The following is a 23,384-nucleotide window of genomic DNA, read 5'->3' on the forward strand; positions in this document are numbered from 1 at the left end:
TCTACATTTAAACAAAAAAGAATAAACTGGTGAAAAACTAGAGCAGCATCCCAGTTTGGGACGCCCCATCCGTCTCCAGATGCAGCGAGACTTGACAAAGACCGAGCCAACCCGGGCGTAAAACCACTCTGGACCAGTTTCTGACGCCTCCAAACGAAAACGGCACCTGAAAGTGACCCAAACACCTGGTTTTGGTACAGCATGCCGCTCACTGTTTGTGTGTACACAGTCGCTGAGTAAACTTGGGTTTAGTTAAGCCTCTTAGGAAATCACGCTCTCTGACCAGCAGCACGTCGCAGCGCTTCTCTCCCGTGTCCAAACGGCGCAGATCCACGCAGGTTGTGAATGAAAACGGGCTGCAGAGCGAGTTAACGGGACCAGAACCGGGTACTTACGTGGTTTTCGGAGAAGGGGGGTATTCCAACAAGACAAAAAGCAACTCCATTCATTGGAGAGCAGAAAGTGTCGGACTGCAGCAAGAAGAAGACGCGGGTTCGTTGCTGCGCAGACCTGGAGATAAAGGAGCAACGCTCCGGTCCAACTCCAACTTATATCGACACTTTTCCAGCTTCCTTCCTCCAAAGAAAAAAATACAATTCCCAACTCTGATCCCGTTGTTTCGGGAGGTACACTGCTCTCCCACCCCCTGCCTCCTCCTCCTCCTCTTCCGCCAGACTGCATCAGTTGAGCGTTTCCAAATCCCTCCGTTTGGAGACCAACGCAGCTGCGTCAAAGCGCGCAGGAAGCGGGGAGAGCGGCCTTCAAAGTAAAGCTCAGTTTAAATAAATAAATGGGTTTAAAATTAAAAAGGACTTCTCTTATTCTGGTATTTATTTACGTTTTTACTTGGGAGTGCATTTTCATCAGGGTTCTGCCTGAATTTGGAGTTTTGTTTTGAAAAGCAACATTTTAAACTATGTTTAATGCATTGGGGCTCCCTCGCAGAATGCTTTTACAGCCATTCCTTCCCGGAAGTAAAGTTTTCTTGAAGTACCTTGACGCCCGCGTTGGATAAATCCGTGCGCTCCGCCCAGAAAACCCGCAGCGTGCGGGCTCCCTCTGGCTGCGCAAAAACCGGTGCCATGAAGCACACCCAGCGGGAAACACGTTTGTTTATCCCCCAGTTTATTTAAAAAACTACAATTTATTTAAATTAAAGGTCGCTGTCATTATTAAAACCGACAGTGAGCTCTCAGACTGACATGAAGTTACATTTAGACTTTTGTTAAAAATATTTAAACTAAACACTTAATCAAACGCCTATGTTCCTTGGAGGAATGCATATCGCCCGCCACGTTTCATGCCAGACTTTCAGATCTTCTATGATGAGAAATGACTGAGTCGTAGCCATTTTGGTTAAACTTTGTGCTCGGCCTCCATTGATAATCTAAGATGTCAGCTCAGAGTGAGTGTTGTGAATGACTCTCAGCTACTACCACATCGAATCTGATCTGTGAAAGTTCCCAACCTTTCTGTTGGCTAATATTAATTATCTGTGGCGGCCATCTTCAATCAGCTGGACTCTAAATGTTAATCATCTGTTGATGAGCATCCACTGAGTTTCATTCAAATCCGGTTCCTGAGATATTTTACTAACAGTAAAAACAAGCAAACACACAGACATAAGCAAAAACATTATCACTGCGCCCCGGCAGGTGATATTCAAGATTCATTTGTGCTAGGAACATTAAAATGATTTTTAAAATGAATGTAATAACATTATATTATATTTTTATTTATTCCAGCATTTTTACATAAATCAGAATAAAATTGCACAGAGATACAAGGGGAATAATAAAGCGTAAGAAGGCGCTGAAATTATTCCTCGTGAAGCCAAATGTTTGATTTCCAGCCGCACCAAATTAAAAAATCTTTGCCGTTATTAGTAGGATATTAACATTTAGTCAATTTCTGTATTTTTAATCAAAGCCAGCAAAAAAAGCAGACAGCAGTTGTTTGTTTTTGCCTGTGCGTGTTTGTCTGTTAGCAAAATATCTCAAGAACTACAAAACATATCAAACTTTCAGGAAAACAAAACAAAACATCGACTATACCCAATTCAAGATGGCCGCCACAGATAACCGTCATGAAAATGGCTGAATGTATTCAGTTTTACAGGTAATGGGTTTAGATTTGGTGCGGTAGTACCGTAGCTGAGATTCAGTCACAGCACTTGTTCTGAGCGCAGATCACGTAGAACATTATTTTATGGGTTGTACCAAAACGATTATCCCTCCAACATTTCTCACCATAAACCAAACGTGGTTAAGAACTGCGACATGAAACGCATAGGGCAGAAATAATAGACCTTTAATTATTTTTACTGTCAACAATGAATCAGAATAACTAAAAAAAGTCTCGCTCTGATCATAACTCCCATTTATTTTGACATAACCCACATGAAACATGATGCATCAGACGTTACTAGAATAACAAAAATCTCTCAAGTGAATCACGATAAACAGATGGAAAAAAAAAAAAAGCTGAACAATGAGAACAACTCGTTGAGAAATCCCAGAAACTCAACTCTGAATTAAAAAAAAAAAAAAGATGTACATGTTCTCGGAAAAGTGCGGAGGTTCGTATTTTTAGCTGCGAATAAATAGCGTCCATGAATCAACAAGTCTGTCACGGGAAGCTTACTCATCAGCAGAACAGGAATCTCAGTCCGTTGCCAAGAATGTGCATTACAACATATATAACCTACACGGCTGCCTTTGTTTGACAGAGTGTGTGCGAACTTGAACTTGAAGGAGGAAAAGATAAAAACGAGACGTGGTTCTGGCTTTATCTGCTGCTGCGGCTCAAAGCCGGGGGGCCCATGTGGGTATCATTACCCTGAGAGGTAGCGGAGAGCCACTTCAAATGCCTGCTTATGGGGAAACGGGCTGGAGTCATGGAGGGAAAAGGAGCTTACGGGAGAATTCCCACACCAAGAGCTGCAGCTGCCAACTCAGCCTTCACCTCAGCATTTCTCCTGGGTCTGCTCACTCCTCCTCAAAGCCTCCAAAGTCTGCAAACCTCTGGAGGTTTAAAGGGAGAAACCATCCAAAGGCCCATGGTTTGACCTCGACTAATCTCACGTTTGATGCAGATAATTACCACGTTTTCCTCCCAATTCCCACCAGTTTCTGGTAGGTCCTGCCTCATCATCTGGAAGTCCAGCGTAGCAAAACAAGAGCCCAGAAAAAACTAAACTCTGGTCTTGAAGTGGGAGAGGAGAGCAGATGGTCTCTGCAAATAAGAGCAACGTTGCAGATGGTCCAGTTCATGCACTCGCATTTTCAGAGGGTCGAGGAGCACGAGGGACGCTGCAGCTGGACCCGTTACATCCACCCTGCCATGGATCGAACTCTGCGACCTCTCTCACTTTCTCTGTAGTGTTTTGTATTCAGGCAGAGAGAGGGATAAATAAGCTCACGCAACACACAAATATAATTACAAAGAAGCAAAACAGGCATTAGATTTATATTTTGATGACTGCTGGTCAACTACGAGGAAGGGGTGCAGAAAGAAGGGATTGGTGTGGTTGATGATTTATTGCAGAAAGCAGATTTTGTTTTTTCAATTTCGCCAAAACACAAGTTAGTACTCGATATTGCCAAAAGCAAAAAGATGTCTGTCTGTTACTAAAATATCTAAAAAGAAATAAATGGATGTTATTGAAACTCTCCAAAAGTAATCCTCAAATGAGCATCCAACACTAATGAACTTTTTTTGTGTCACTACAATTCAATGTTTACTGTGGTGCTTGAAAGTTTGTGAAGCCATTTATAATTTGGCTAATATTTTTTGCATAAATGACATCATCAGATGTTCACACAAGTCCTAAAAGTAAATAAAGAAAACCCAGTTAAACAAATGAGACAAAAAATATTATATTTGATCATTTATTTGTTGAAGAGGTTAGAGAAGGTGAGCCTGTGATCAGAAGATTGCAGGTTCAACTCCCGGTACCGACAACATCAAAATGTGGGTGGGATAAGTGAAGCAGTCCCACCTGTCTCCACCATCATTTACTCCACTATGGTCCTTTGAGCAAGGCCCTTAACCCCCACCATCTGCTTCCGGGCGCTCTAGATAGCAGCTCTCTGCTCCACACAGAGGGCTGTGGTAGCTCGGTGGTCTGTGGTTGTGTCAGGAAGGACATTGGGCGTAAAAATAATTGCCAAGTCTTTGATTGACTTAGTTCGCTGTGGCGCCCCCTGACGAAGGGAGAAGCCGAAAGAAGAAGAAAATTATTTTAAAAAAATTGAAGAAAATAATCAAGTATTACATATTAGTGGTAAAAGTATGTGAACCTCTAGGATTAACAGTTAACTTGAAGGTGAAATTACGAGTCAGGTGTTTTCAGTCAATGTGACGATGATCAGGTGTGAGTGGGAGCCCAGTTTGATCTAAAGAACAGGATCTATCAACGTCTGCTCTTCACAACATGTTTGTAGAAATGTATCATGGCAGGAACAAAGGAGATTTCTGAAAGAGATGTTGATGCTCATCAGGCTGGAAAAAGTTACAAAACCATCTCTAACGAGTTTGGACTCCACCGATCCACAGTCAGACTGATTGTGTATAAATGGAGGACATTTAAGACCTTTGTTACCCTGTGGTGGACCAACAAAGATCACTCCAAGAGCAAGGTGTGTGATAGTCAGCAAGTCACAAAGGACCCCAGGGTAACTTCTAAGCAACTGAAAGCCTCTCTCACATTAATGTTAATGTTCATCAGGAGAACACAGAACGTGCATGGCAGAGTTGAAGGAGAAAGAGAGCAGTCAAAAAGAACATTGCTGCTCATCTGCAGTTTGCTAAAGATCACGTGGACAAGCCAGATGGCTATCAGAAGAATGTTTTATGGACGAATGAGACCAAAATATAACTTTTTGGTTCAAATGAAAAACGTTACATTTGGAGAAAGGAAAACACTGCATTCCTGCACAAGAACCTTATACCATCTGTGAAACATGGTGGTGATAGTATCATGGTTTGGACCTGTTTTGCTGCATCTGGGCCAGGACTGCTCGCTATTGATGGAGCAATGAATTCTGGATTATATCAGAGAATTTTAAAGGAAAATGTCAGAACATCTGTCCATGAACTGAATCTCAAGAGAAGGTGGGTCATGCAGCGAGACAATGACCCTCAGCACACAAGTGGTTCTACCAAAGAATGGTTCGAGAAGAATAAAGTGCATGTTTTGGAATGATCATGTCAAAGTTCTGAACTTAATCCAATCCAGATGTTGTGGAAGGACCTGAAGCAGCAGCTAATGTGAGGAAACCACCAACATCCCAGAGTTGAAGCTGGTCTGTACGGAGGAATGGACTAAAGTTCTTCCAAACGGGTGTACAGAACTGATCAACAGTTTCTGGAAACGTCTAAAGTTATTGCTGCACGGGGGGGGGGGGGGGGGGGGGTCACACCATACTGAAAGCAAATGTTCATGTAAGTTTATACTTTATATAAATAAAGGTTGAATGAAAATATGTAATATTGGATCATTTTCCTCAATAAATAAAAGAACAAGTATAATATTTTAGTCTCATTTGTTTAACTGGGCTCTCTTTTTCTACTTTAAGGACTTGTGTGAAAATCTGATGATGTTTTAAGTCATATTTATGCAGAAATAAAGGAAACTATAAAGGGTTCACAAACTTTCAAGCACCTCTGTATAACTCAAACTTTACAGATATTGAGCTAAATATTGGTGCAGTAGCGGCTGAGCGTCAACAACTGCTACATTTCTGTCATTTCTCATCATGAGACAATCTTGGAGTAAAACTATAGCATGAAAGGCGGTAGACGACGTCCTTAAAGGAATGCTGGGCTTTTCTTTGTTTTTCAACTGTATGTCAGAAACTGCACTAGACTGCTCACTTGTTCATGTGGGGACGCCCTCATTCTTGTGTTTTGTCTCTGGGTCAGGTTTTCCCTGACACACAGCCTCAGGCGTTAGGAATGCCCCCCCACCCCCATTGAACTGACTGAGTGAGCCCCCCCAGATCTGATGGTGATGTGAGGTGACACACCCGGATCCTTTCCCTCGAGGGCCAGCAGGGGAAGCATCCCGAGGCTCTGGGTCATTATGTAATCACGTGCACAGCCTGGCGCCTCGTAGGACGAACCAATAAACAAGCATCCTTCCATTCACCCCGTCCTTCAGATTTCCACCTCTGCCTGCTTTCAACTCATCTAAACTTAGGGTGCAGAGTCGTAATTGGATGAAAGAGAACTATGGGTGAGCAACCTTCACACCATTCTAGGCCACTTCACAGGGCTTGTGCGTTACTACTGATTGTGATCACTCCATTTACTCCAGTTTTAACTCGCCCCTAGGGGTTCTGGATCCTCATTCTTTCATATCTTTTCTGTTTCACTCCACTTCCTTCTTGTTACCGAGTTTATTCTTTTAGCAAATGTCTCTCATTCCTTCTGCATAAAAACGCTTGATTTGAAGTCAGTCCAGATGCTCATCTCACACCTGCTCCTTGTATTCATTAGTCTCAGCTGTACCCACTTGTCTCATTACTTCCTGCTAATTTAAACATTCAGTTTGCATTTCATCATTCATTCAGTTGGTCAAGCTGTTTACTACCTACCTGTTCTCATGCGTTTCCTACAACCTACATTTGGTTTTTAGAGCCCTTTTTGTATTCGCCTGCTGCCACATCAGCTTTTTATTTTTATTATTAAATTCCTAATTTTTTGCATTAAGTTCTTGAGAAAAAAAAAAGAAAAGCTTTGCAGAGAGTGGTGAAGGCTGCACAGAAGATGTCGGAGTCAGTCTCCCCACCATCACAGACATCTACACCTCCAGATGCAGGAAGAGGGCCACCTGCATCATGAAGGACCCCACTCACCCAGCACACACACTTTTTGCCCCACTCCTCTCAGGAAGGAGGTTGAGGAGCATTAAGTGTAGAACCACTAGACTGAGGAACAGCTTCTACCTTGAGGCTGTTAGACTCATGAATCTCTAACCAGAATAATCACTAGCTATGTTTACATGCGCAAAATTCTTTGACCGCATTGAAATGTTTTCAGATTAAATAATTCAAATGTCTCGTTTACATGGGCACAATCTGTTCATGACGAGCGTTTACATGCTGCAGCGGGCTTTATTCTGAACAGCAGTACTGACATGCGCAGAGTGGTAAACTCTCCTTAAAAAAAAACACAGAAGTTCTACTTCCGGTTCACTTCTGGGATGAACGTAAACAAACCTGAGCACCAAAATGGACACGCGACAGGTTTTAATGACGGTGGAGACGTTACTGCACTCCCTGACTGAGCTACAGGTGATACAGATCATTTTGAGCGCTTTCAAAGTTTCTAGTAGAAATGTTGTGTCGCTCACCGACCAGTTTTGATTCCCCGACATGCTAATATTATTAGCGTTAGCCAGGAGGAAATAGCAAAGTCGCGCATGCGCAGTCATGTCAGTTTTTCACCATCAGATAAAAAAAGAACAGATCAAGCGTTTACATGCGCACCGATTGGGTTATGAATCGGGGTAAACCGCCCGTTTCGTTCTGATCACAAATTATTTTGGATCACGCTGAATAGACAAAAAAAAACAACATAACAGGGTGTTTACATGACGCGTTTTTATTCCGAACGGCCGTTTGATCCGATTACTTATGTCCATGTAAACATAGCTACTGTGAAAAAAAATCACATCATGTTGCTGCTGATCTGTTTCATGTTGCTGCTGATCTGTTTCATGTTGCTGTGTTCACTCGTGCTCATCTGCTCACACAGACTCGTGTTCGTGCTGCTGTTCGGCGTATTGTTTTTATGCTATCAGTGTGTTTTCAGCTAACGTTTTTCTTAGTTCATATCTTAGATCTTATTACTGTTTTTCTTTTAAATTTCAATACTTTTGTTGGATGTAACTTGAACCCTGTTTACACAATTTTGTTCCACCACATGTGGCGTGAATGACAAAGAACCTTGAATCCTTGAATTCAGAGTGCATGCTTGGGTCCTAATTACAGATTTCTGACATTTATAGAGTCTGCAGCACTCCGCTCTCTGTTAACGAGAACACACCATCGTTCTACTTGAGCCAGTGGCATTTAAAGGTTTTTCTTACAGCTAAGAGCAAAAAAAACAAAATGTTAAAAGTCCAGCCAAGCTACAGTATCATTTTCGTCCTCTCTGATCCAACATAAAGAGTAACCTTGTTTCTGCTTTCGTCTCAAACGCAACAAGAAGCTGATAAACTCAGCCTGGGCCCCACGACATGAAACACATACCCGGTGAAGGCTGTAAGCTGTGCGAGCACTTGGCTGTACGTGTGTGACCGAGACACCGATGTCAAAGTGAGGAGGAGGTTTAGATGTGATTGAGATGAAGATGTGTGAGAAATTTTGTTGTGTGCTAGTCTTCAGCTGCCTGTTGACACGGACTCTTGTGGCAGTTCGTTAAAGGGGGTTGTGGGAAGTTTGAAGGGGGAGCAACGACTCGACCCTGCGTGGATTCCAGCCTGAGCTGTAAATCCTCCGCGCACCCCCTCCCTGCGTGAAAGAGAACCTCTCTTTGTCTGAGCAGACAACTGGCATGAGTAAGAAACAGCTGACCAGATGAGAAGAAGAGCATTATAGAGAAACCTGAGCTGGGAAGTTTAGCTTTTCTCAAAAATACTGACTTTTAGACTTTTTATTTTCCTTTTATCCTGTGTGCTACTTGAACTGATGGGAGTTTATGTCCTAATGGTCATTTAGCGAAGAGATTCTTATTGTTGACCTTCAGAAATCAGGTTAAATTAAAGAAGTTGCTAAGACCATATTTATGATGCTAAAATTAGGATAATGGGTGTTAATGCTGCCATTATTTTTCATTCATTCAACCTTTATTTAGACAGGTTAATCCCACTGAGCCTCGAGGACTCATTTACAAGAGACCTGATTTCAACAAAGAATGAGGACAACAATGGACAACAGCGACAACAATAGACAATCAAGAGGCATACAGTGTTGTTTTTTTTTAAAACAAATTAAAATAAGATGGCAAAAAAGTAGCAAAAACAGCTAGATTATAATGTGAATGTAGAAAACTAAAAACAAGAACATGTCTGCACTGGTATTTCCTTCATTGAGTGACTTTATAGTACAACTTGAATTCAAACCTTTAATAGCCGTGGTCACAACTCTGCCGCTCTGATTTTAAGGTTTGAAGGGTTTGTAAGCCTCTGATTTAAACAATCATCAAAACATGATTTGGAAATGTTTGAAATGTTTATTAATATCAAATTAAACCCATCCCAGCTAAAACGAAATCTGTCCATTTATACTTTTAGATTTCAAACGACCAAAGAAAGTGCCCAAGAAGTCACGGCTTTCCGCAGTCTCTCTGTTGACCTACTGACCCATCTTCACTCAACTGCCTCACACATTGCTACATTTCACTGTGGCCCCCTCTGCATGCAGCCACCTCACTCTTTCTTTACAACAAGCGTGCAAACAGCAAAAATACAGACACGTTAGAGCTGTTGGAAAGAGCACCAGGCTTAAGAAGATGACTATTTTAGTCCAAAATACAGCTGCAAGCTAAAGATGACCCATTTTTACTGCATTCAAAGTATTTTTTTTATTATTCTAATGCATTTTGTCTTATATTAAACTGATGTTGAGCTCACTAGTTTTGTCCATAACTCTTATGGAGAGCATTTCACTGCGGGGGGGTCGTCTGGTTTGGTGACCTCGAGAGGTCGTCTTTATTTGGGGACGATGTGGTTGTATTGGCGTCATCGTGCCATGATCTCCAGCTCTCACAGGAGCGTCTTGCAGCCGAGTGTGAAGCAGCTGTGGTGAGGATCAGCACCTCTAAATCCGAGGCCACTGCTCTCACCAGGTTGGGAGTGAGGTGCTGCCTAGAAGGGAGGTGTTTAAGTATCTTTGGGTTTTATTCATGAGGGAGCGAGGACTGAAGCATGATACTGACAGATGAATCGGTGCTGCTTCCACAGTGTTGCAGACTCTGTGCAGGTCTGTTCTGGTAAGAAGGGAGCTGAGCTGTAAGGTGAAGCTCTCGTTTATCCATCGATATATGTTCTTGCCCTCAACTATGGTCCCGACCTCTGGGTAGTGATCAAAATAACAAGAGTGTGGATACAAGAAGCCAAAATGAGTTTTCTCCACGAAGTAGCTGGGGTATGCTTAGAGGTAAGGTGAGAAGTTCAGTTATCTGGGAGAGACTCTGAGTAGAGTTGCTACGTCTCCATATTGAGAGGAACCAGTTGAGGTGGTTCAGGTCAAGAATGCCCTCCGGATGGCTCTCTAGAGAGGTTTTCCAGGCATGTCCACCTGGGAGGAGATCCCGGGAAAGAGGTAGGACACGTTGGAGAACATATGCCTCTTGGCTGACCTGGGAACGCCTTGGAGTCCTCTCAGAAGAGCTGTGGAAAGAGAGGTCTGGGCCTTCCTGCTCAAGCTGCCGCCCCTATGACCCAACTCTAGAACAATCAACAGATAATGGATGGATGGTCCTTATAAGCAAATATGCACTCCTTAACCTCAAACATGTGGTTTTCTTTCTGGCACAGAACATAGACAGAACTGGTCAAAGCAGCCACGAGGGTGTGTTTGAGATAAAGGAACAAAGAAACGAAGGAATGGGTCCTAAGGTGACAAGGCTTACCCAGAATCAGGCACCAAGTCTCCATGGTGTCCAAAGGAAACACTCCTAAAACTCCAGACAAGCAAAAAATACAGTAACCAGTGAATCACATCAGGATTCCCACTGTTGCTATAAATATCAAATATTACTCTCATTTCTCAGTGGACACCCCCGCGCCCCCAGCAGACGGTCCCCAGCGCCACCTTTTATTTTCCCTTAACGAGACAGGGATGGAAAATAAACAGAGCCTCACGGTTCCAGCTCAGCGGGTTTCCTTCCTGCTGCCCGCCACTTCACAACGCACCTTTTTTACCTTTCACAGCTCCACTTCCTGTCGCGGGGAGACAATGGAAACCAGCTCTATGGGTGAGGTGCGTCTTCGGGGAAACGATTTGTCTGATATTGGTGAAACTGTTTACATCAGACTTCTCGGATGCTCAATGGAAAATTCCTGAATGACTCAGATAAAATCAGAACGACTGTAATAAAATTCTTGCTTCCTAATTAAACAAAGAGAATCAGAGAACTTCATTCTCTCATCATACGAGAGAACATCACACTGCTGAAGGTGAGGGGTTGTAATGATTTTTCTCAAGTCTGTGTGCTTATAGAAAACCATCTCACAAATAAATGGATGCATTTTAATAAAACTATTAGAACTTAATCATTGAATCTACAACTCATTTATTTATTTATTTATTAATTAACTTTTATTTAACCAGGCAAATCCCATTGAGATCACAGTTCTCTTTATCAAGGAAACCTGAGCCTGAAGGCAGCCTAACATGCATGTTTTGGGTCTGTGGGAGAAAACCCACGCAAAGGAGAACATGCAAACTCCACACAGAACCGGGGATTGAACCCAGGACCTTCTTGCTGTGAGGCAAAAGTGCTAACCACTAATCCATCGTGCTGCCTACATCATGACCATTTGAAGTCAAAGATGGCTGCCACAGCTAACCAACCTTGGTTACATATCGTTTATGGTGGTAGTAGCTGAGCATTATCCTCATCCCCGTACTTTGAGAACTGACTTGATTGCATGTTTTTAAAACGTTGCTATTAACTGTATCTATTGTGACAACATCTCCTGAACAACTGGATGAACACAAAAATGACTCCAACTCACAACTTTTACAGATAGAGCTAAAATTTGGTGTTAGTAGCTGAGCATTATCCCCAACACATACATCAAGAGCTATAAATTGTGTGATAGTTTAAAACTTTGGTATTAACTGTTGGCGTCAACCCTATATCAAGGTTCAAGGCGACTTCGTCACTTTCATCACATGAGGTACATGAGGTGGAACAAAATTGTGCACTCACAGTTCCAGTTACAACGGAAAATAGCAATAATATACACTTTAAAAAATAAAACAGTATACAAGCATACAGTACATGGTAAACAATAATAATATAATATAATACAGTGTTTTATTTATGTGCTATATGTTTCTTAGGAAAAGATCTTCAAAAGCTATAAAACTAAAAAAAGATTAGCTGTGTTGGCTGTACATCTAAAACTCATTCACATTTGGGGTCAAACCAATTCAAGATGGCCGCCAAAACACAAAAATGGCTATAACTGAGGTGGTTGCACAGATGTTGAGCTGGAATTTCAGAATATCTCCTGAAGCTTCACCTGAATTGTTACAAGACGTCTCCATGACTTTTTGAATGTATAAACATTTAATCCAAAAGTCATGGACATGTTTCCTTTTCAAACCAAACACCTGAACTGGCTCTTGATACAAACATTTGCTATTACAAAAAAAACATGATTATCACTACAATAGGGCAATTTTACTGTCATACTACCACAACTTTTTAATTAAGAAACTAGAAGGACCATATATATATATATAAATATATAAATTATCATGTCTCATACATCTTTTAATAATAATAATCAAAATTAGCCTCTCTATGACCAATGAGCACTTGTGGAACAACACAAGCTTTAAGCCACACCTCTGAGAGTGTATAAAGTAAACTAAATAATCTTGTTCACCAAGGAAGATCATATCCTAATCCCAGCATTTCTCCGGTCTTAAAGCCCGGAGATAAATTTGTCTAGACATGGCCTTAAAACTCTTTATGAAGGACAAGAGTCCACGAGAGAGGAGTGGTTTGACAGATTTTCACCCACATGAGCCTAATTAATCTGTGAAGACCGTACACAACTCCTGTTTATTTCTGCCGTTTCCAAAGAGGTCCAGAAGTCAAAATGCTATAAAGGGTTAAACATTTTCTTTATAAAGGTGCATTTTTCTTTAAGGTCATCAGTAATATAAGAAAACATATTCACGTTGTTGATAGATTTCAGTTAAAAAGACGACCATCTGCTCTTCTGCTGCTATAATCCTCAATCCTCCTGAAAACAGAATCAAAGCTACAGTTGCATCTGGCTCCCACAAGGGGGCTCAGTTTGTGCACAAAAAGTTGTGACTGAAACAAAAAGTTGTGCTCAAAATAATGAACACTGCTCAACCGGATTGTCACTATTAAGTCAGTCGGACCCAACAGGATTTAGGGTGAAACAGCAATAAATCTGAATTATAAGCATGATCTCACTGGAAGAATAAATAAAATGTTCTGTTTGTGGCTCTTGCTGAAAAAGAACAAGTACCACCTTAAAATGTCATGTTTTTTAGATGAACATAAGTAAAATATCTTCAAACTTTAGCAGTTATCTGGTTTGCTCAAGTCAGGCTACCTCGATATAGTCTTTGTACTATTACTACCATTATTATTTTGGGAATATTCTATGCGGGTTTTATTTCACTTTAGGTGCAAATACAAACACCAAGTTCCCTGACTGCTGGAGAAAATGAAATAAATTCTTTAGAGTCTAACGTTTGCAGGATCGTGGGCAGGAGGGGGTGTTTCATGGTGCCAGTGGTGTTTGGGGATCAGATTAGACCACCTGTTCCTCGCTTGTTTTTGTTCTTCTATCTGTTCCTCTCACACATTTGCCGTCTTTCACATTTCAAATGTTCACTACCATGAAATTTCTCCCTGCACGGCTCTTTTGCTCTGAGCCAATTCCATCTCAGCCACGAACTAAAGGTACTAAACAAATTCTAAGATAACTTTGGCTAAAAGCCTCACACACACAGTAAACCAAGTTAGACATGTCGCTTTCTCCAAAAATAATAAAATAAAACCTGGGCGCTTACATAGCTGCCCAGTGCTCCACCTGGGTGTATCCCATGTGCAATGGGTTACATGCAGAGAACCTATTTCGCTGTTGGGAACATACAATGATGACAATACATACAGTAGCACTTCTACATAAAAAAGCCTGCAGGGAACTTTGTCATTAACATTTATGAAGAGTTTCAATCTGGTTTTCATCCCCACCATAGCACCGTAACAGCTCTAATAAAAATTACTAATGACCTTCTTCGTGTTGCCGACTCTGCTCTTCTGTCCATCCTCAATCTACTTGACCTAAGTTCTGCCTTCGACACGATCTGTCATTCTATCCTCCTCGACAGACTAACCTCCACTGGCATCTCAGGTACTCCGTTAGACTGGTTCAAATCTCATCTCTGACCGCACTCAATTCATTCAGCTTAAATCCTTCTGTTCTCAGTCTTCCTCTGTCTCCATGGGTGTGCCCCAAGACCGTGTCCTCGGACCCCTCCTCTTCGTCATTTACAGTACCTCCTTCCTCTAGGTCACATCTTCCACAAATTTGGTGTCCATTTCCACCGTAATGCTGATGACACACAGCTCTACTTGTCAACCAAACCAAACTTCACTCACCCACCGTCCATCCTCACCGACTGTGCCGATGAACTCAATCACTGGTTTTCTAACAATTTCCTTCAACTAAACAGTGACAAAACAGAAATCAACCATATCTGTACCAAAAACTCTATTTCAAAGTCAGAACATCTTCTCATCCCCCTTAACAACTCTCTGCTATCCCCCTGGCCTCAGGTCAAGAGTCTTGGCATCATCCTCGACACCACTCTCTCCTTCACTTCACACATCAACAATATTACTCGGTCTGCCTATTTCCATATCCAAAATATTAAAACGTCTCCATCCTTCTCTCACACCCCGCTCCACTGCCATCCTTGTTCACAGTCGTGACTTCCCGGATTGACTACTGCAACTCCCTTCTTTATGGACTTCCCAACAAACCTCTTCAGAAGCTACAATTGGTCCAGAATTCAGCTGCCCGTGTCATCACTCAAACCTCCTCCTATAACCACATCACTCCTGTCCTGCAGCAGCTCCACTGGCTCCCGGTTAAATCGCGCATCGTCTTCAAAATTCTTCTTCTCACTTTCAAAGCTATCCACAATCTCGCCCCTCCTTGCCAATTTGACCTCATAAACATCTCCATCCCCTCTCGCTCTCTCAGATCCTCCTCTTCGATGCACCTCCATGTACCCTCTGCCCACCTCTCCTCCATGGGGAGCAGGGCCTTCACCTGCTCTGCCCCTCACCTCTGGAACTCTCTACTGCCAGACTTACGAAACACCACCTCTCTTTCTCTGTTCAAGACTGCTCTGAAAACACATTTCTTTAGACTCGCTTATCCTTCTTAACTTTGATTTATGTATTTTATATTCTTTATGTATTTTATATTTCAACTTATTCCTGTTGGTCTTTGCACTGCATTTGTTTTTACACAATCTTATCTGATATGTTTCTTGCTGTAAAGTGTCCTTGGGTGTCCTGAAAGGCGCTTTTTAAATTTATTATAATAAGACAACAGACATGCATGTACTTCCATCAATACCCACAAGATGTCAGGGATTTCCTCTGCTGTGGGGCCACCGTTTAACCTCATCCATAAAAATTTTGAAGCAGCTAAATTAATAAAATCCCTCTTTTTTTTTAGATTTGAGGACCCTGGGCTTTTACAGCTGAGAAAGGGTTTTGCTGCAGTCTAATGGATGCGTTCATGCATCTCCATGTCCAACCCTCGGAGTCATCACGGCTTTTGCCCCCTTAATGACTATCGATCACAAAGCTCTAATGACCCTTCTCGGACACTAATCATTTCAAGGAAAGTGTTTTACTGCGAGAACTGTTATAAACCCGTAAAACCAGACACGTCGTGTGCAAATGACTTTCACGGCGTGTTACACTTCACTGATACAGAAAACAATGCATCACAGACAAACTGGGTGCAACAACAAACCTTATGTTGGTCCACTGCCCTCCTATCACTGAGTAGGACTGTGAGTGTTACTGTCCTCTTTCCGACAGCTATGACACAGAAGAAGAAACCCAGATCCTGCAGGACACTTAACTTTAAGCTTTCGGAGTCTGTAGTAAACACTGCATGCCTGTGTTTACATTCGCCCAGTTATTTGTGCACGTTCGGGCCTCCGTCTGACAGCAGATCCCTGAATGTTTCTCAGACTCGTGTTGTATGGGGCCTGAAGCAGGAAACGCAAAAAAGGAGATAACGACTCACGGCCGTGCTGTTCCGATGACAATAATACACAGCCACGTGATGAACAGGAAGCGCCATAATCATATCATGTCACAGCAAAACGCTCCATCCATTAAAATGACACCAGCCCAGCCTTCGCACTGCGCCAAGGCCGTGCCGTGTCAGCAATTCACAGCCCCGCATTTTAAATGGGTTTGTCTTCGTGTGAGCTCAACTGAGACATTTATGATCACATCCTAGGTTTTCTTGATCTTAAACTATTTGTGTTTATGCTACATTGTTCAAAAGCGGTCTTGAGCAATATTAAAACATATTTAACTTTGATGAGTTCTATTCCAGTGCCTGACCCTTTTCTAAAAAATGTTTTCCTTTTGTTTGTTTGGTAAATCGGTTACTCTGACTCATGAAAAGACTCCTTAACTCAAGGGATGAACCAGAAATGTGTCCCCGCATAGCAAACAGCTTGGCAAAAACAGAGTTTCCAATTTAACCTTTAGGGACTTCGTTATTGTCACAAAACACATTTTGTTTTAGGGTTGCACATGAAAAGTGGTTAGTACAATTGCCGCGCATCAAAATGGTTGCAGGTTTGACTCCCAGCAAGGGTTCTTCTGTGTGGAGTTTGCATGTCGCAGGTACTCAGATTTCCTCCCACAGACCAAAACCATAAATATTAGATTAGTTGGCATTTCTAAATTGTCATTTTGTGTGACTTGTCTCATTTGCATCCATGTGTCTCTGTGATGGACTGGTAACCAGTTCAGGGTGTCCCTCGCCTCTCATCCAATGACTGGTGGAGTTAGCCACCAGTTCTCTGTGTGACCCTGAACAGGAACAAGGATGTAAAGAAAACAGTGCTTTAACACCAACAAGGTGATTTGGAAAAAGCTGAAGATTGGACTTACAGCTGATCAGCCGAAGAAAGGTGGATGTTCTCTGTTACTTTAAAGACACGACTTTCAAAGTTTATCTGCTGTGGGTAGTTTTTTTAGCCTGACTTTTTTTTTTTTTTTTTGTTCTCCACATGTTATTGTTTTCAAGTACAGTGTGCAATAGGCGATCACTGGCATATATACAGAACAAAAATATAAATACAGCACTTTTGTTTTTGCTCCTATTTTTCATGAGCTGAACTCAAAGATCTAGGACTTTATGTACACAAAAGGAATTCTTCTCTCAAATATTGTTCACAAATTTGTGTAAATCTGTTAGTGAGCACTTCTCCTTTGTCGAGATAATCCATCCATCTCAGGTGTGGCATATGAAGATGCTGATTAGACAGCATGATTATTGCACAGGTGTGCCTCAGGCTGACCACAACAAAAGGCCACTCAAATGTGCAGTTTTGTCACAGCACGATGCCACAGGTGTCAAAAGGTTTAAGAGAGCGTGCACTTGGCATGTTGACTACAAAAATGTCCATGTTCAGAGAATTTGTCAGTACATCCAACCGGCCTCACAACCGCAGACCACGTGCCCCAGACAGAAAAAGGTCTATTGTGTACATAAAAAAGTCTTGGATTTTTAAGATCAGCTCGTGAAAAATGAGAACGCAAACAAGTGTTGCATTTATATTTTTGTTTAGTGTATAAGAATTGGACAGAAAATAAGTGAAAAAGCAGCCAAAGTCCAAAGAAAAATGTTAAAAGGTTTCAGAAAGTATAAAAAATGACTCATCATCATCCACTTAAAAAAATTAAAAGAAAGTCTAGCTGTTGGGAGGCAAACTATAAATAAATTAGGAGTGGGTTAATATTTTGCACAGGGCTTGGGAAACAAACCTATTCAGTATATTTAAACTCACAGAGCCACACGTTTAAGTGAATTTAAAAGTAAAATAATGTGAAACAAAAAGTAAACTTGTCTTTGTGAGTTGGGGGAGGATGATGACGTAATTTCTGTAGTGACGGTCTTACTCAGACCTGATGAGGCAGACAAGTAAAGGCGAGGTCCCCTAACGTGGACCACATCCATAATTCATCCTGATGAAGAGTTGGGCTGGGTCACCCATAAACCCCCCTCGTTCTGTTCATCACAAACCTGATGCTCACACCACTTCCACCTCACGAGCTGAGCGGACACACAGCAACACAGCAGACAAGAGGGAGGGTGAGCGAGGGGGGGGATGAGGTAATCGATGAGCAGGACGCACGCCGAGGAGACTCACTTGTCCTCCAAGACATTTATATTTACACCCCAAGCAGGCGTTTTTCTCCAGACTGGATTGAGTCAAAGTCAGCCTGCACGCAGGGCTTTGACAAACAGAAAACATGTTTTTAAATTAACTACCAAACACTGAGTAGAGAGTGGGATATGAAGTTCAAGTGACAGCATCCCTCACGGTTGCACTTCTTTAAGTAAACAAGAGATAAAACTCTGCAAGAGACGTGATACGATATGTCACGCTCAGTAAACAGTTTGTGAATGAACAGAACTGTTGCACAGCATCTCCCACCTCCTGAGGGTGACAGCTGCTTCGTGAGAGCCACACCCCAGATTTATGCTTTTCTAGCATGTTTCAAAGTGCTGATCTAACAGCAGGTAACAGAGATAAACTGGTGATGTTCTGAGCTGTCGCCCCTTCAGATGCCTGGTGCTTCCCAGTAGCATCACTTTTTCTACTCTACTCCTTCCTGTTGTGTAAAAACCTGCAGGATGATGCTGTGCTGTTTGCTTTAGCCTGGAGGGAATAAAAAAGGGATGATGGATGTTATGAATGGAGCTGCTGCAGCTCTGTACGTTTCCCGTCAACGAGGTGTGGCTTTGTAAAGCACAGAAAAGGTGGCGTTCCCCTTTACTTCTCCAGTTCCCTCCCCAACCTTCCTCACCTGGTCCATGATTTCAGCGGGCCTCCCCCCTCCTCCTGGTCTCGGTCATGGCATAAGATTGCCGGCTGTCTCTCTTCTTTATTTTTGTGTCCTTGTTTGGTATTCCTGACAGAGATCCAGCGGCGCTGCCCTCACCGAGGCGAAGCAGCCTGGCAGTCAGCAGCCGCTGCTGCACCTCTCCACTGAGGCATGCTTCTGTCCCTCCTTGTGTTTCTGAGGGTGACAGCCTGACGCATCCAATGTAACATGCATTTCTTGCCCTCCTCTAAATCTTCTCTTCCTCTCCTGTTGGTCCAGGTGGCAGCTGAAGGAGAAACCTCACCTGCCTTCCTGATAACCAGGCTGAGAGGGAAGACACTCCCGCTCTCTGTTTTCGTCCTCAAGCTCGTTCGCCCGTTCCCTCTGTAAGCCAGACTCTTCCCTCCCTCGCTGTTGCCGCTTCCCTCCTCTCCGTCATCTCCCCTCCCCCCTCCTGCTGCGGCTGAAGGGAACCAGGACGAGCAAATGAGAAAGAAGGAGCCAGGCAGAGAGGAGGGCAGAGGGTTGAGATTGGCTGCCTGTAGACCATGTGATCTCCTGACAGAGGACTGAGCGGACCCACTACCAGCTGTCCAGCTTGTGCCTCTCTGCAAACCTCTGTTGCCATTGACAACAGCTGCCGTGCAGCTCACCAACCACACGTCCCGACACAAAACCATTGGCTGGCAGGATTTATGGTGCCCGCCTCCTATTGTATGGGGCGCATGTTGGGACGTGTAGTCCAGTCGTCGAGGAGAGCAGACGCCCCTGCGTTTGCCTGGAACAGATTGTTTTATTTTAACCTCAGTGCAGAAACAATAGCGCATCAGATCCACAATGGCTTAAACCAAAAGATGGGTTTGATCGATTAACGTGCGACATAAAGATAGAAACCTCACGCAGGAGGAGGAGAAACCTCCAAGCCCGGGCATTCTTGGTCACAGGAAGAAGACATCCTCTCCCATTTCCCTCTCAGCCTGCACACAGAGAAACCACCACCCCACGTGAACTCCACCTCTGAAGGCCATCGCTGCACCCTCCCTCCACTTTTCCTCTTTTCATTCATTGTCCCTACTTGTCGTTTTTGCTTTATTGCTAAGCTTTTTCCCTTTGCTACTTTTATTATATCATTACACCCAATTCCTCACTGTTACACCCTCCCCCCTATAAACTTAATCTCGCTGGCGTGTCAGCGATAGTCTCAAGAGATTACAGGTGCTGGAAAAGGGCTATGTTATCATCAACACAAATTGTGTCATTGTATCATTACGCAGCATAAATTTAAAGAAAAAAATCTGCATTCTACGCTTTCATCACTTCCAAAACAGATTTTGCTCCAGAATGTTCTGGTCCAAGTTTGTCCATCCGCTCCCACAGTTACGTTTTAGTGATTGATTGCTCAAGACTTATCGTTTTATTCAATTGTGCAAAAATGAGAAATGTTGCAAAGAGGAAAACTTTGGCGAGAACTACATCCCTTAATTTGAAACACACTCTACAGTATATCTTTGACTTCTTTTGTTCTGTTGAGTTTCAAAACACGGATGATTATTTCCCACATCTGTGACATGTTGGACATCAAACTATAGATCTGAAACATCCAGCTGAGATGTACATTTGGCCAGATATCCAGAAAATGAAGCAAAACCCTGAAGGGAACGAAATGTTCTCAGAAATTTGAGGACTGATGCCAGCAACTCTAAAATAGTCAGACCACTTCATGGGTGGACTAAAGTTATCCCATTTTAAGTAATTATAAACACATAAGGATGTCAATTTATCACAGAATGTGACCAAAATATGGCTCCAAGCAAAAGTCAAGGCCTCTGAGGCAGAAAACAAAAGAGCACCTGCCCCGTCCTGTCGTGATTCAATGGGTAAAAATAAAGCCGTGACATGATCAGGAACCAGGGAGAAAAGAGGTAAGAGCTACAGCCAATACACACAAAGTGGAAAACAGCCAAACGCCAAGTTGTTTTTTTTTTTTACCTAAATGAACACCCGCAGAGTCAGCTTACTGCAGTGTCATTTGATTCAGAGAGGCCAAAGATGCAGTTCGGACTGAGGTGACTGCATGTGTGAGTGCTTTTAGACTGAACAGTAGGTGTATTGTCACGGTGAGATGAGTAGATTATACTATCAGCAAAGGAATTCAGATTATTTCCCAGAGCTGTTCTGTCACATGTGGGAAAGACTTTAAGTGTTTGGAAGAAATGAGAAGAAAAAATGAACGAACAGTGTGACGTTTAAAAAGAAATGTGTTTACATGACACATGATCTGGCTGAGATATGGAAGAAGAGACTGACTGAGAAGAAATTAAACGTAAAAACTACAGATTGTAACTTACTAGCAAAGCTTAGCACAAAAATTAAAAACACAAGCAACACAAAAATGATTTTAGTTGGAAAGGAATGAAATTCTACAGATACCTTTACATCCATCCATCCACTGGGTCGCTGGTGCCCATGTCCAGCAATCACAGTGCGAGAGGCGGGGTACGCCCTGGACAGGTCTCCAGTCCATCACAGAGACACATAGAGACAAACAACCATTCACTCTCTCACTCACACCTAGGGACAATTTAGAGTCACCATCAGTTTAACATCCATGTTTTTGTTCTGTGGGAGGAAACCGGAGTACCTGGAGAAAACCCACATGTGCACAAACAGAAGATGCAAACTCCACTCAGAAAGGTCTCCAGACCGGGATTTGAACCAGTGTAACCTGCTCGCTAAGAGGCAGCAGCTCTACCACTGTGCCACTGTGCAGCCCGATACCTTAATAGTCAAAAGTAAAAATAAAAATAGTTAAAATCTGGATTTGGATAAGCAATTTAGCAGCAAGGCTAGCTCCTACAGTTTCTTCTTTAAAGCAGAAAACGTAAAAAACATGAGGAAAAAACCAAATAAAATGGCTCTCGTACAACTGTAAATCATGTGTAAACTTAAACTCAATGAAATGTAGACAACTGCATAATAAATAATGTACGAGATGGATCTCATTTATTGATCAAATTTGATAGCTGGATATAGGCACCAGTGTCCCCCACAACCCAAAAAAGGAAGAAGCAGGTAAAGATAATGGATGGATGTTCTCAACGCTTTGCTTTGTCCGTTTCAAGAGAGCAACTACGCTGCCATTTCAAAGGTTTTGGCATCGCGTAGGAGTGATACGAGTATGATATACGAGTAACAAAAGCAAATCTAGACTAATGTGGCTGACATATGCTCACTGCATCTTTACTTTCTGAACAAATACTTTAAAATTGTTTTTGCCTGCTTATATATCAAACAGAATATCTTAGTGTTTATTATATTTCCAAGCACTTTAAAAACGTTCCGATTTAACCGTGTTTTTTTTTTCTTTAATTCATTGAAACATTGAGCAGCCATTGACGACAATAAAATTACTGTATACAATTAAACATGTTAACTAAATGAATAGTGGAAATCCCAAACGATCTGAGGGACGATGTGTGATTTCTGTAAGTCAGCCAAAGAAAAACATTTAAATTAAACTTGACAAGTTTAAGCAATTACGAGAAAAGTTGGCTCCTTTGAAAGTCACATTTTGAAAAATACTACTACTAAACCACTAAAAATGGAAGAGTACTGGTGTTTCTGGGTTGTAGTAAGTTTTAAGTTGAATCAAAATACGTTGTGATTGACAAATGAACATCATTGAATGTATTGATTTGATCTATTTTAGCACATTTTTACTATAGTGGCTCAGTTGGATGAGCTGTAGCCTCTCGGTGAGAAGGTCGCCAGTTCAAATCCCAGCCTGGGACCTTTCTGGGTGGAGTGTGCATGTTCTTTCCATTCATTTCTCCAGGTACTCCGGTTTCCTCCAACAGACCAAAAACATGCATGTTAGGCTGACTGGTTTAAATTGGCCCTAGTTGTGAGTGAGTGAATGTTTGTTTGTCTCGTTTGTCTCCATGTGTCCCTGTGATGGACTTGAGACCTGTCCAGGGTGTCCCCCGCCCCTCCCACAATGATTGCTAGATAATGGACACCAGTGTCCCCCGTGACCCAAAATGGAATAAACGGGTAAAGAAAATGGATGGATGATATAATTAGAATAAATAAATACAACCATGGATAAAGGCGAAAGTAAAATCAAAGGTGTAATTATTTTAACATATCATTTACCTTTTTATTATTGAATCAGATGCTATGTCTTGTTCGCTGAAAGCAGATTACATACTCTCCCACGGATAAAATAACCACAAATACTTCACTTGAAACTTGATTAGCATTTTAGTGGCTAACATGTTGCTAACTCTAGTGGCTAACATGTTGCTAAGTTAGCAACATGTTAGCCACAGCTTATAGCTGTTAGCTATTGTTAGCAATGCTAACTATAGCTAACAGCTATAAGCGTTCTAAAGAAGAGCAGTCAGACAGTGGGGTTAGGGCACAACAACAACTTAATTTATAAGAGAAATAAAAAAAATAAAGAAATTTGTAGACTTACTTGACAGGTGCTTGTC

The 23,384-nt window shown here is 42.2% G+C and overlaps 1 protein-coding gene across 1 annotated transcript in view; it reads right to left on the reverse strand.

The window, feature by feature from the left end:
* LOC119421873 (rho GTPase-activating protein 23) overlaps positions 1-19,319 on the reverse strand; it is an 85,988-nt gene extending 66,669 nt beyond the window's left edge. The window contains exon 1 of the mRNA XM_037689237.1: positions 18,871-19,319. Coding sequence (XP_037545165.1) covers positions 18,871-18,879 — 9 coding nt within the window. The 5' untranslated portion in view covers positions 18,880-19,319. The remainder of the gene's footprint in view (positions 1-18,870) is intronic.
* Positions 19,320-23,384: the final 4,065 nt, after the last annotated feature.

Source organism: Nematolebias whitei, chromosome 15, assembly GCF_014905685.2.
Source record: "Nematolebias whitei isolate Nwh7 chromosome 15, NemWhi1, whole genome shotgun sequence".
Taxonomy (NCBI): Eukaryota; Metazoa; Chordata; class Actinopteri; order Cyprinodontiformes; family Rivulidae; genus Nematolebias; species Nematolebias whitei.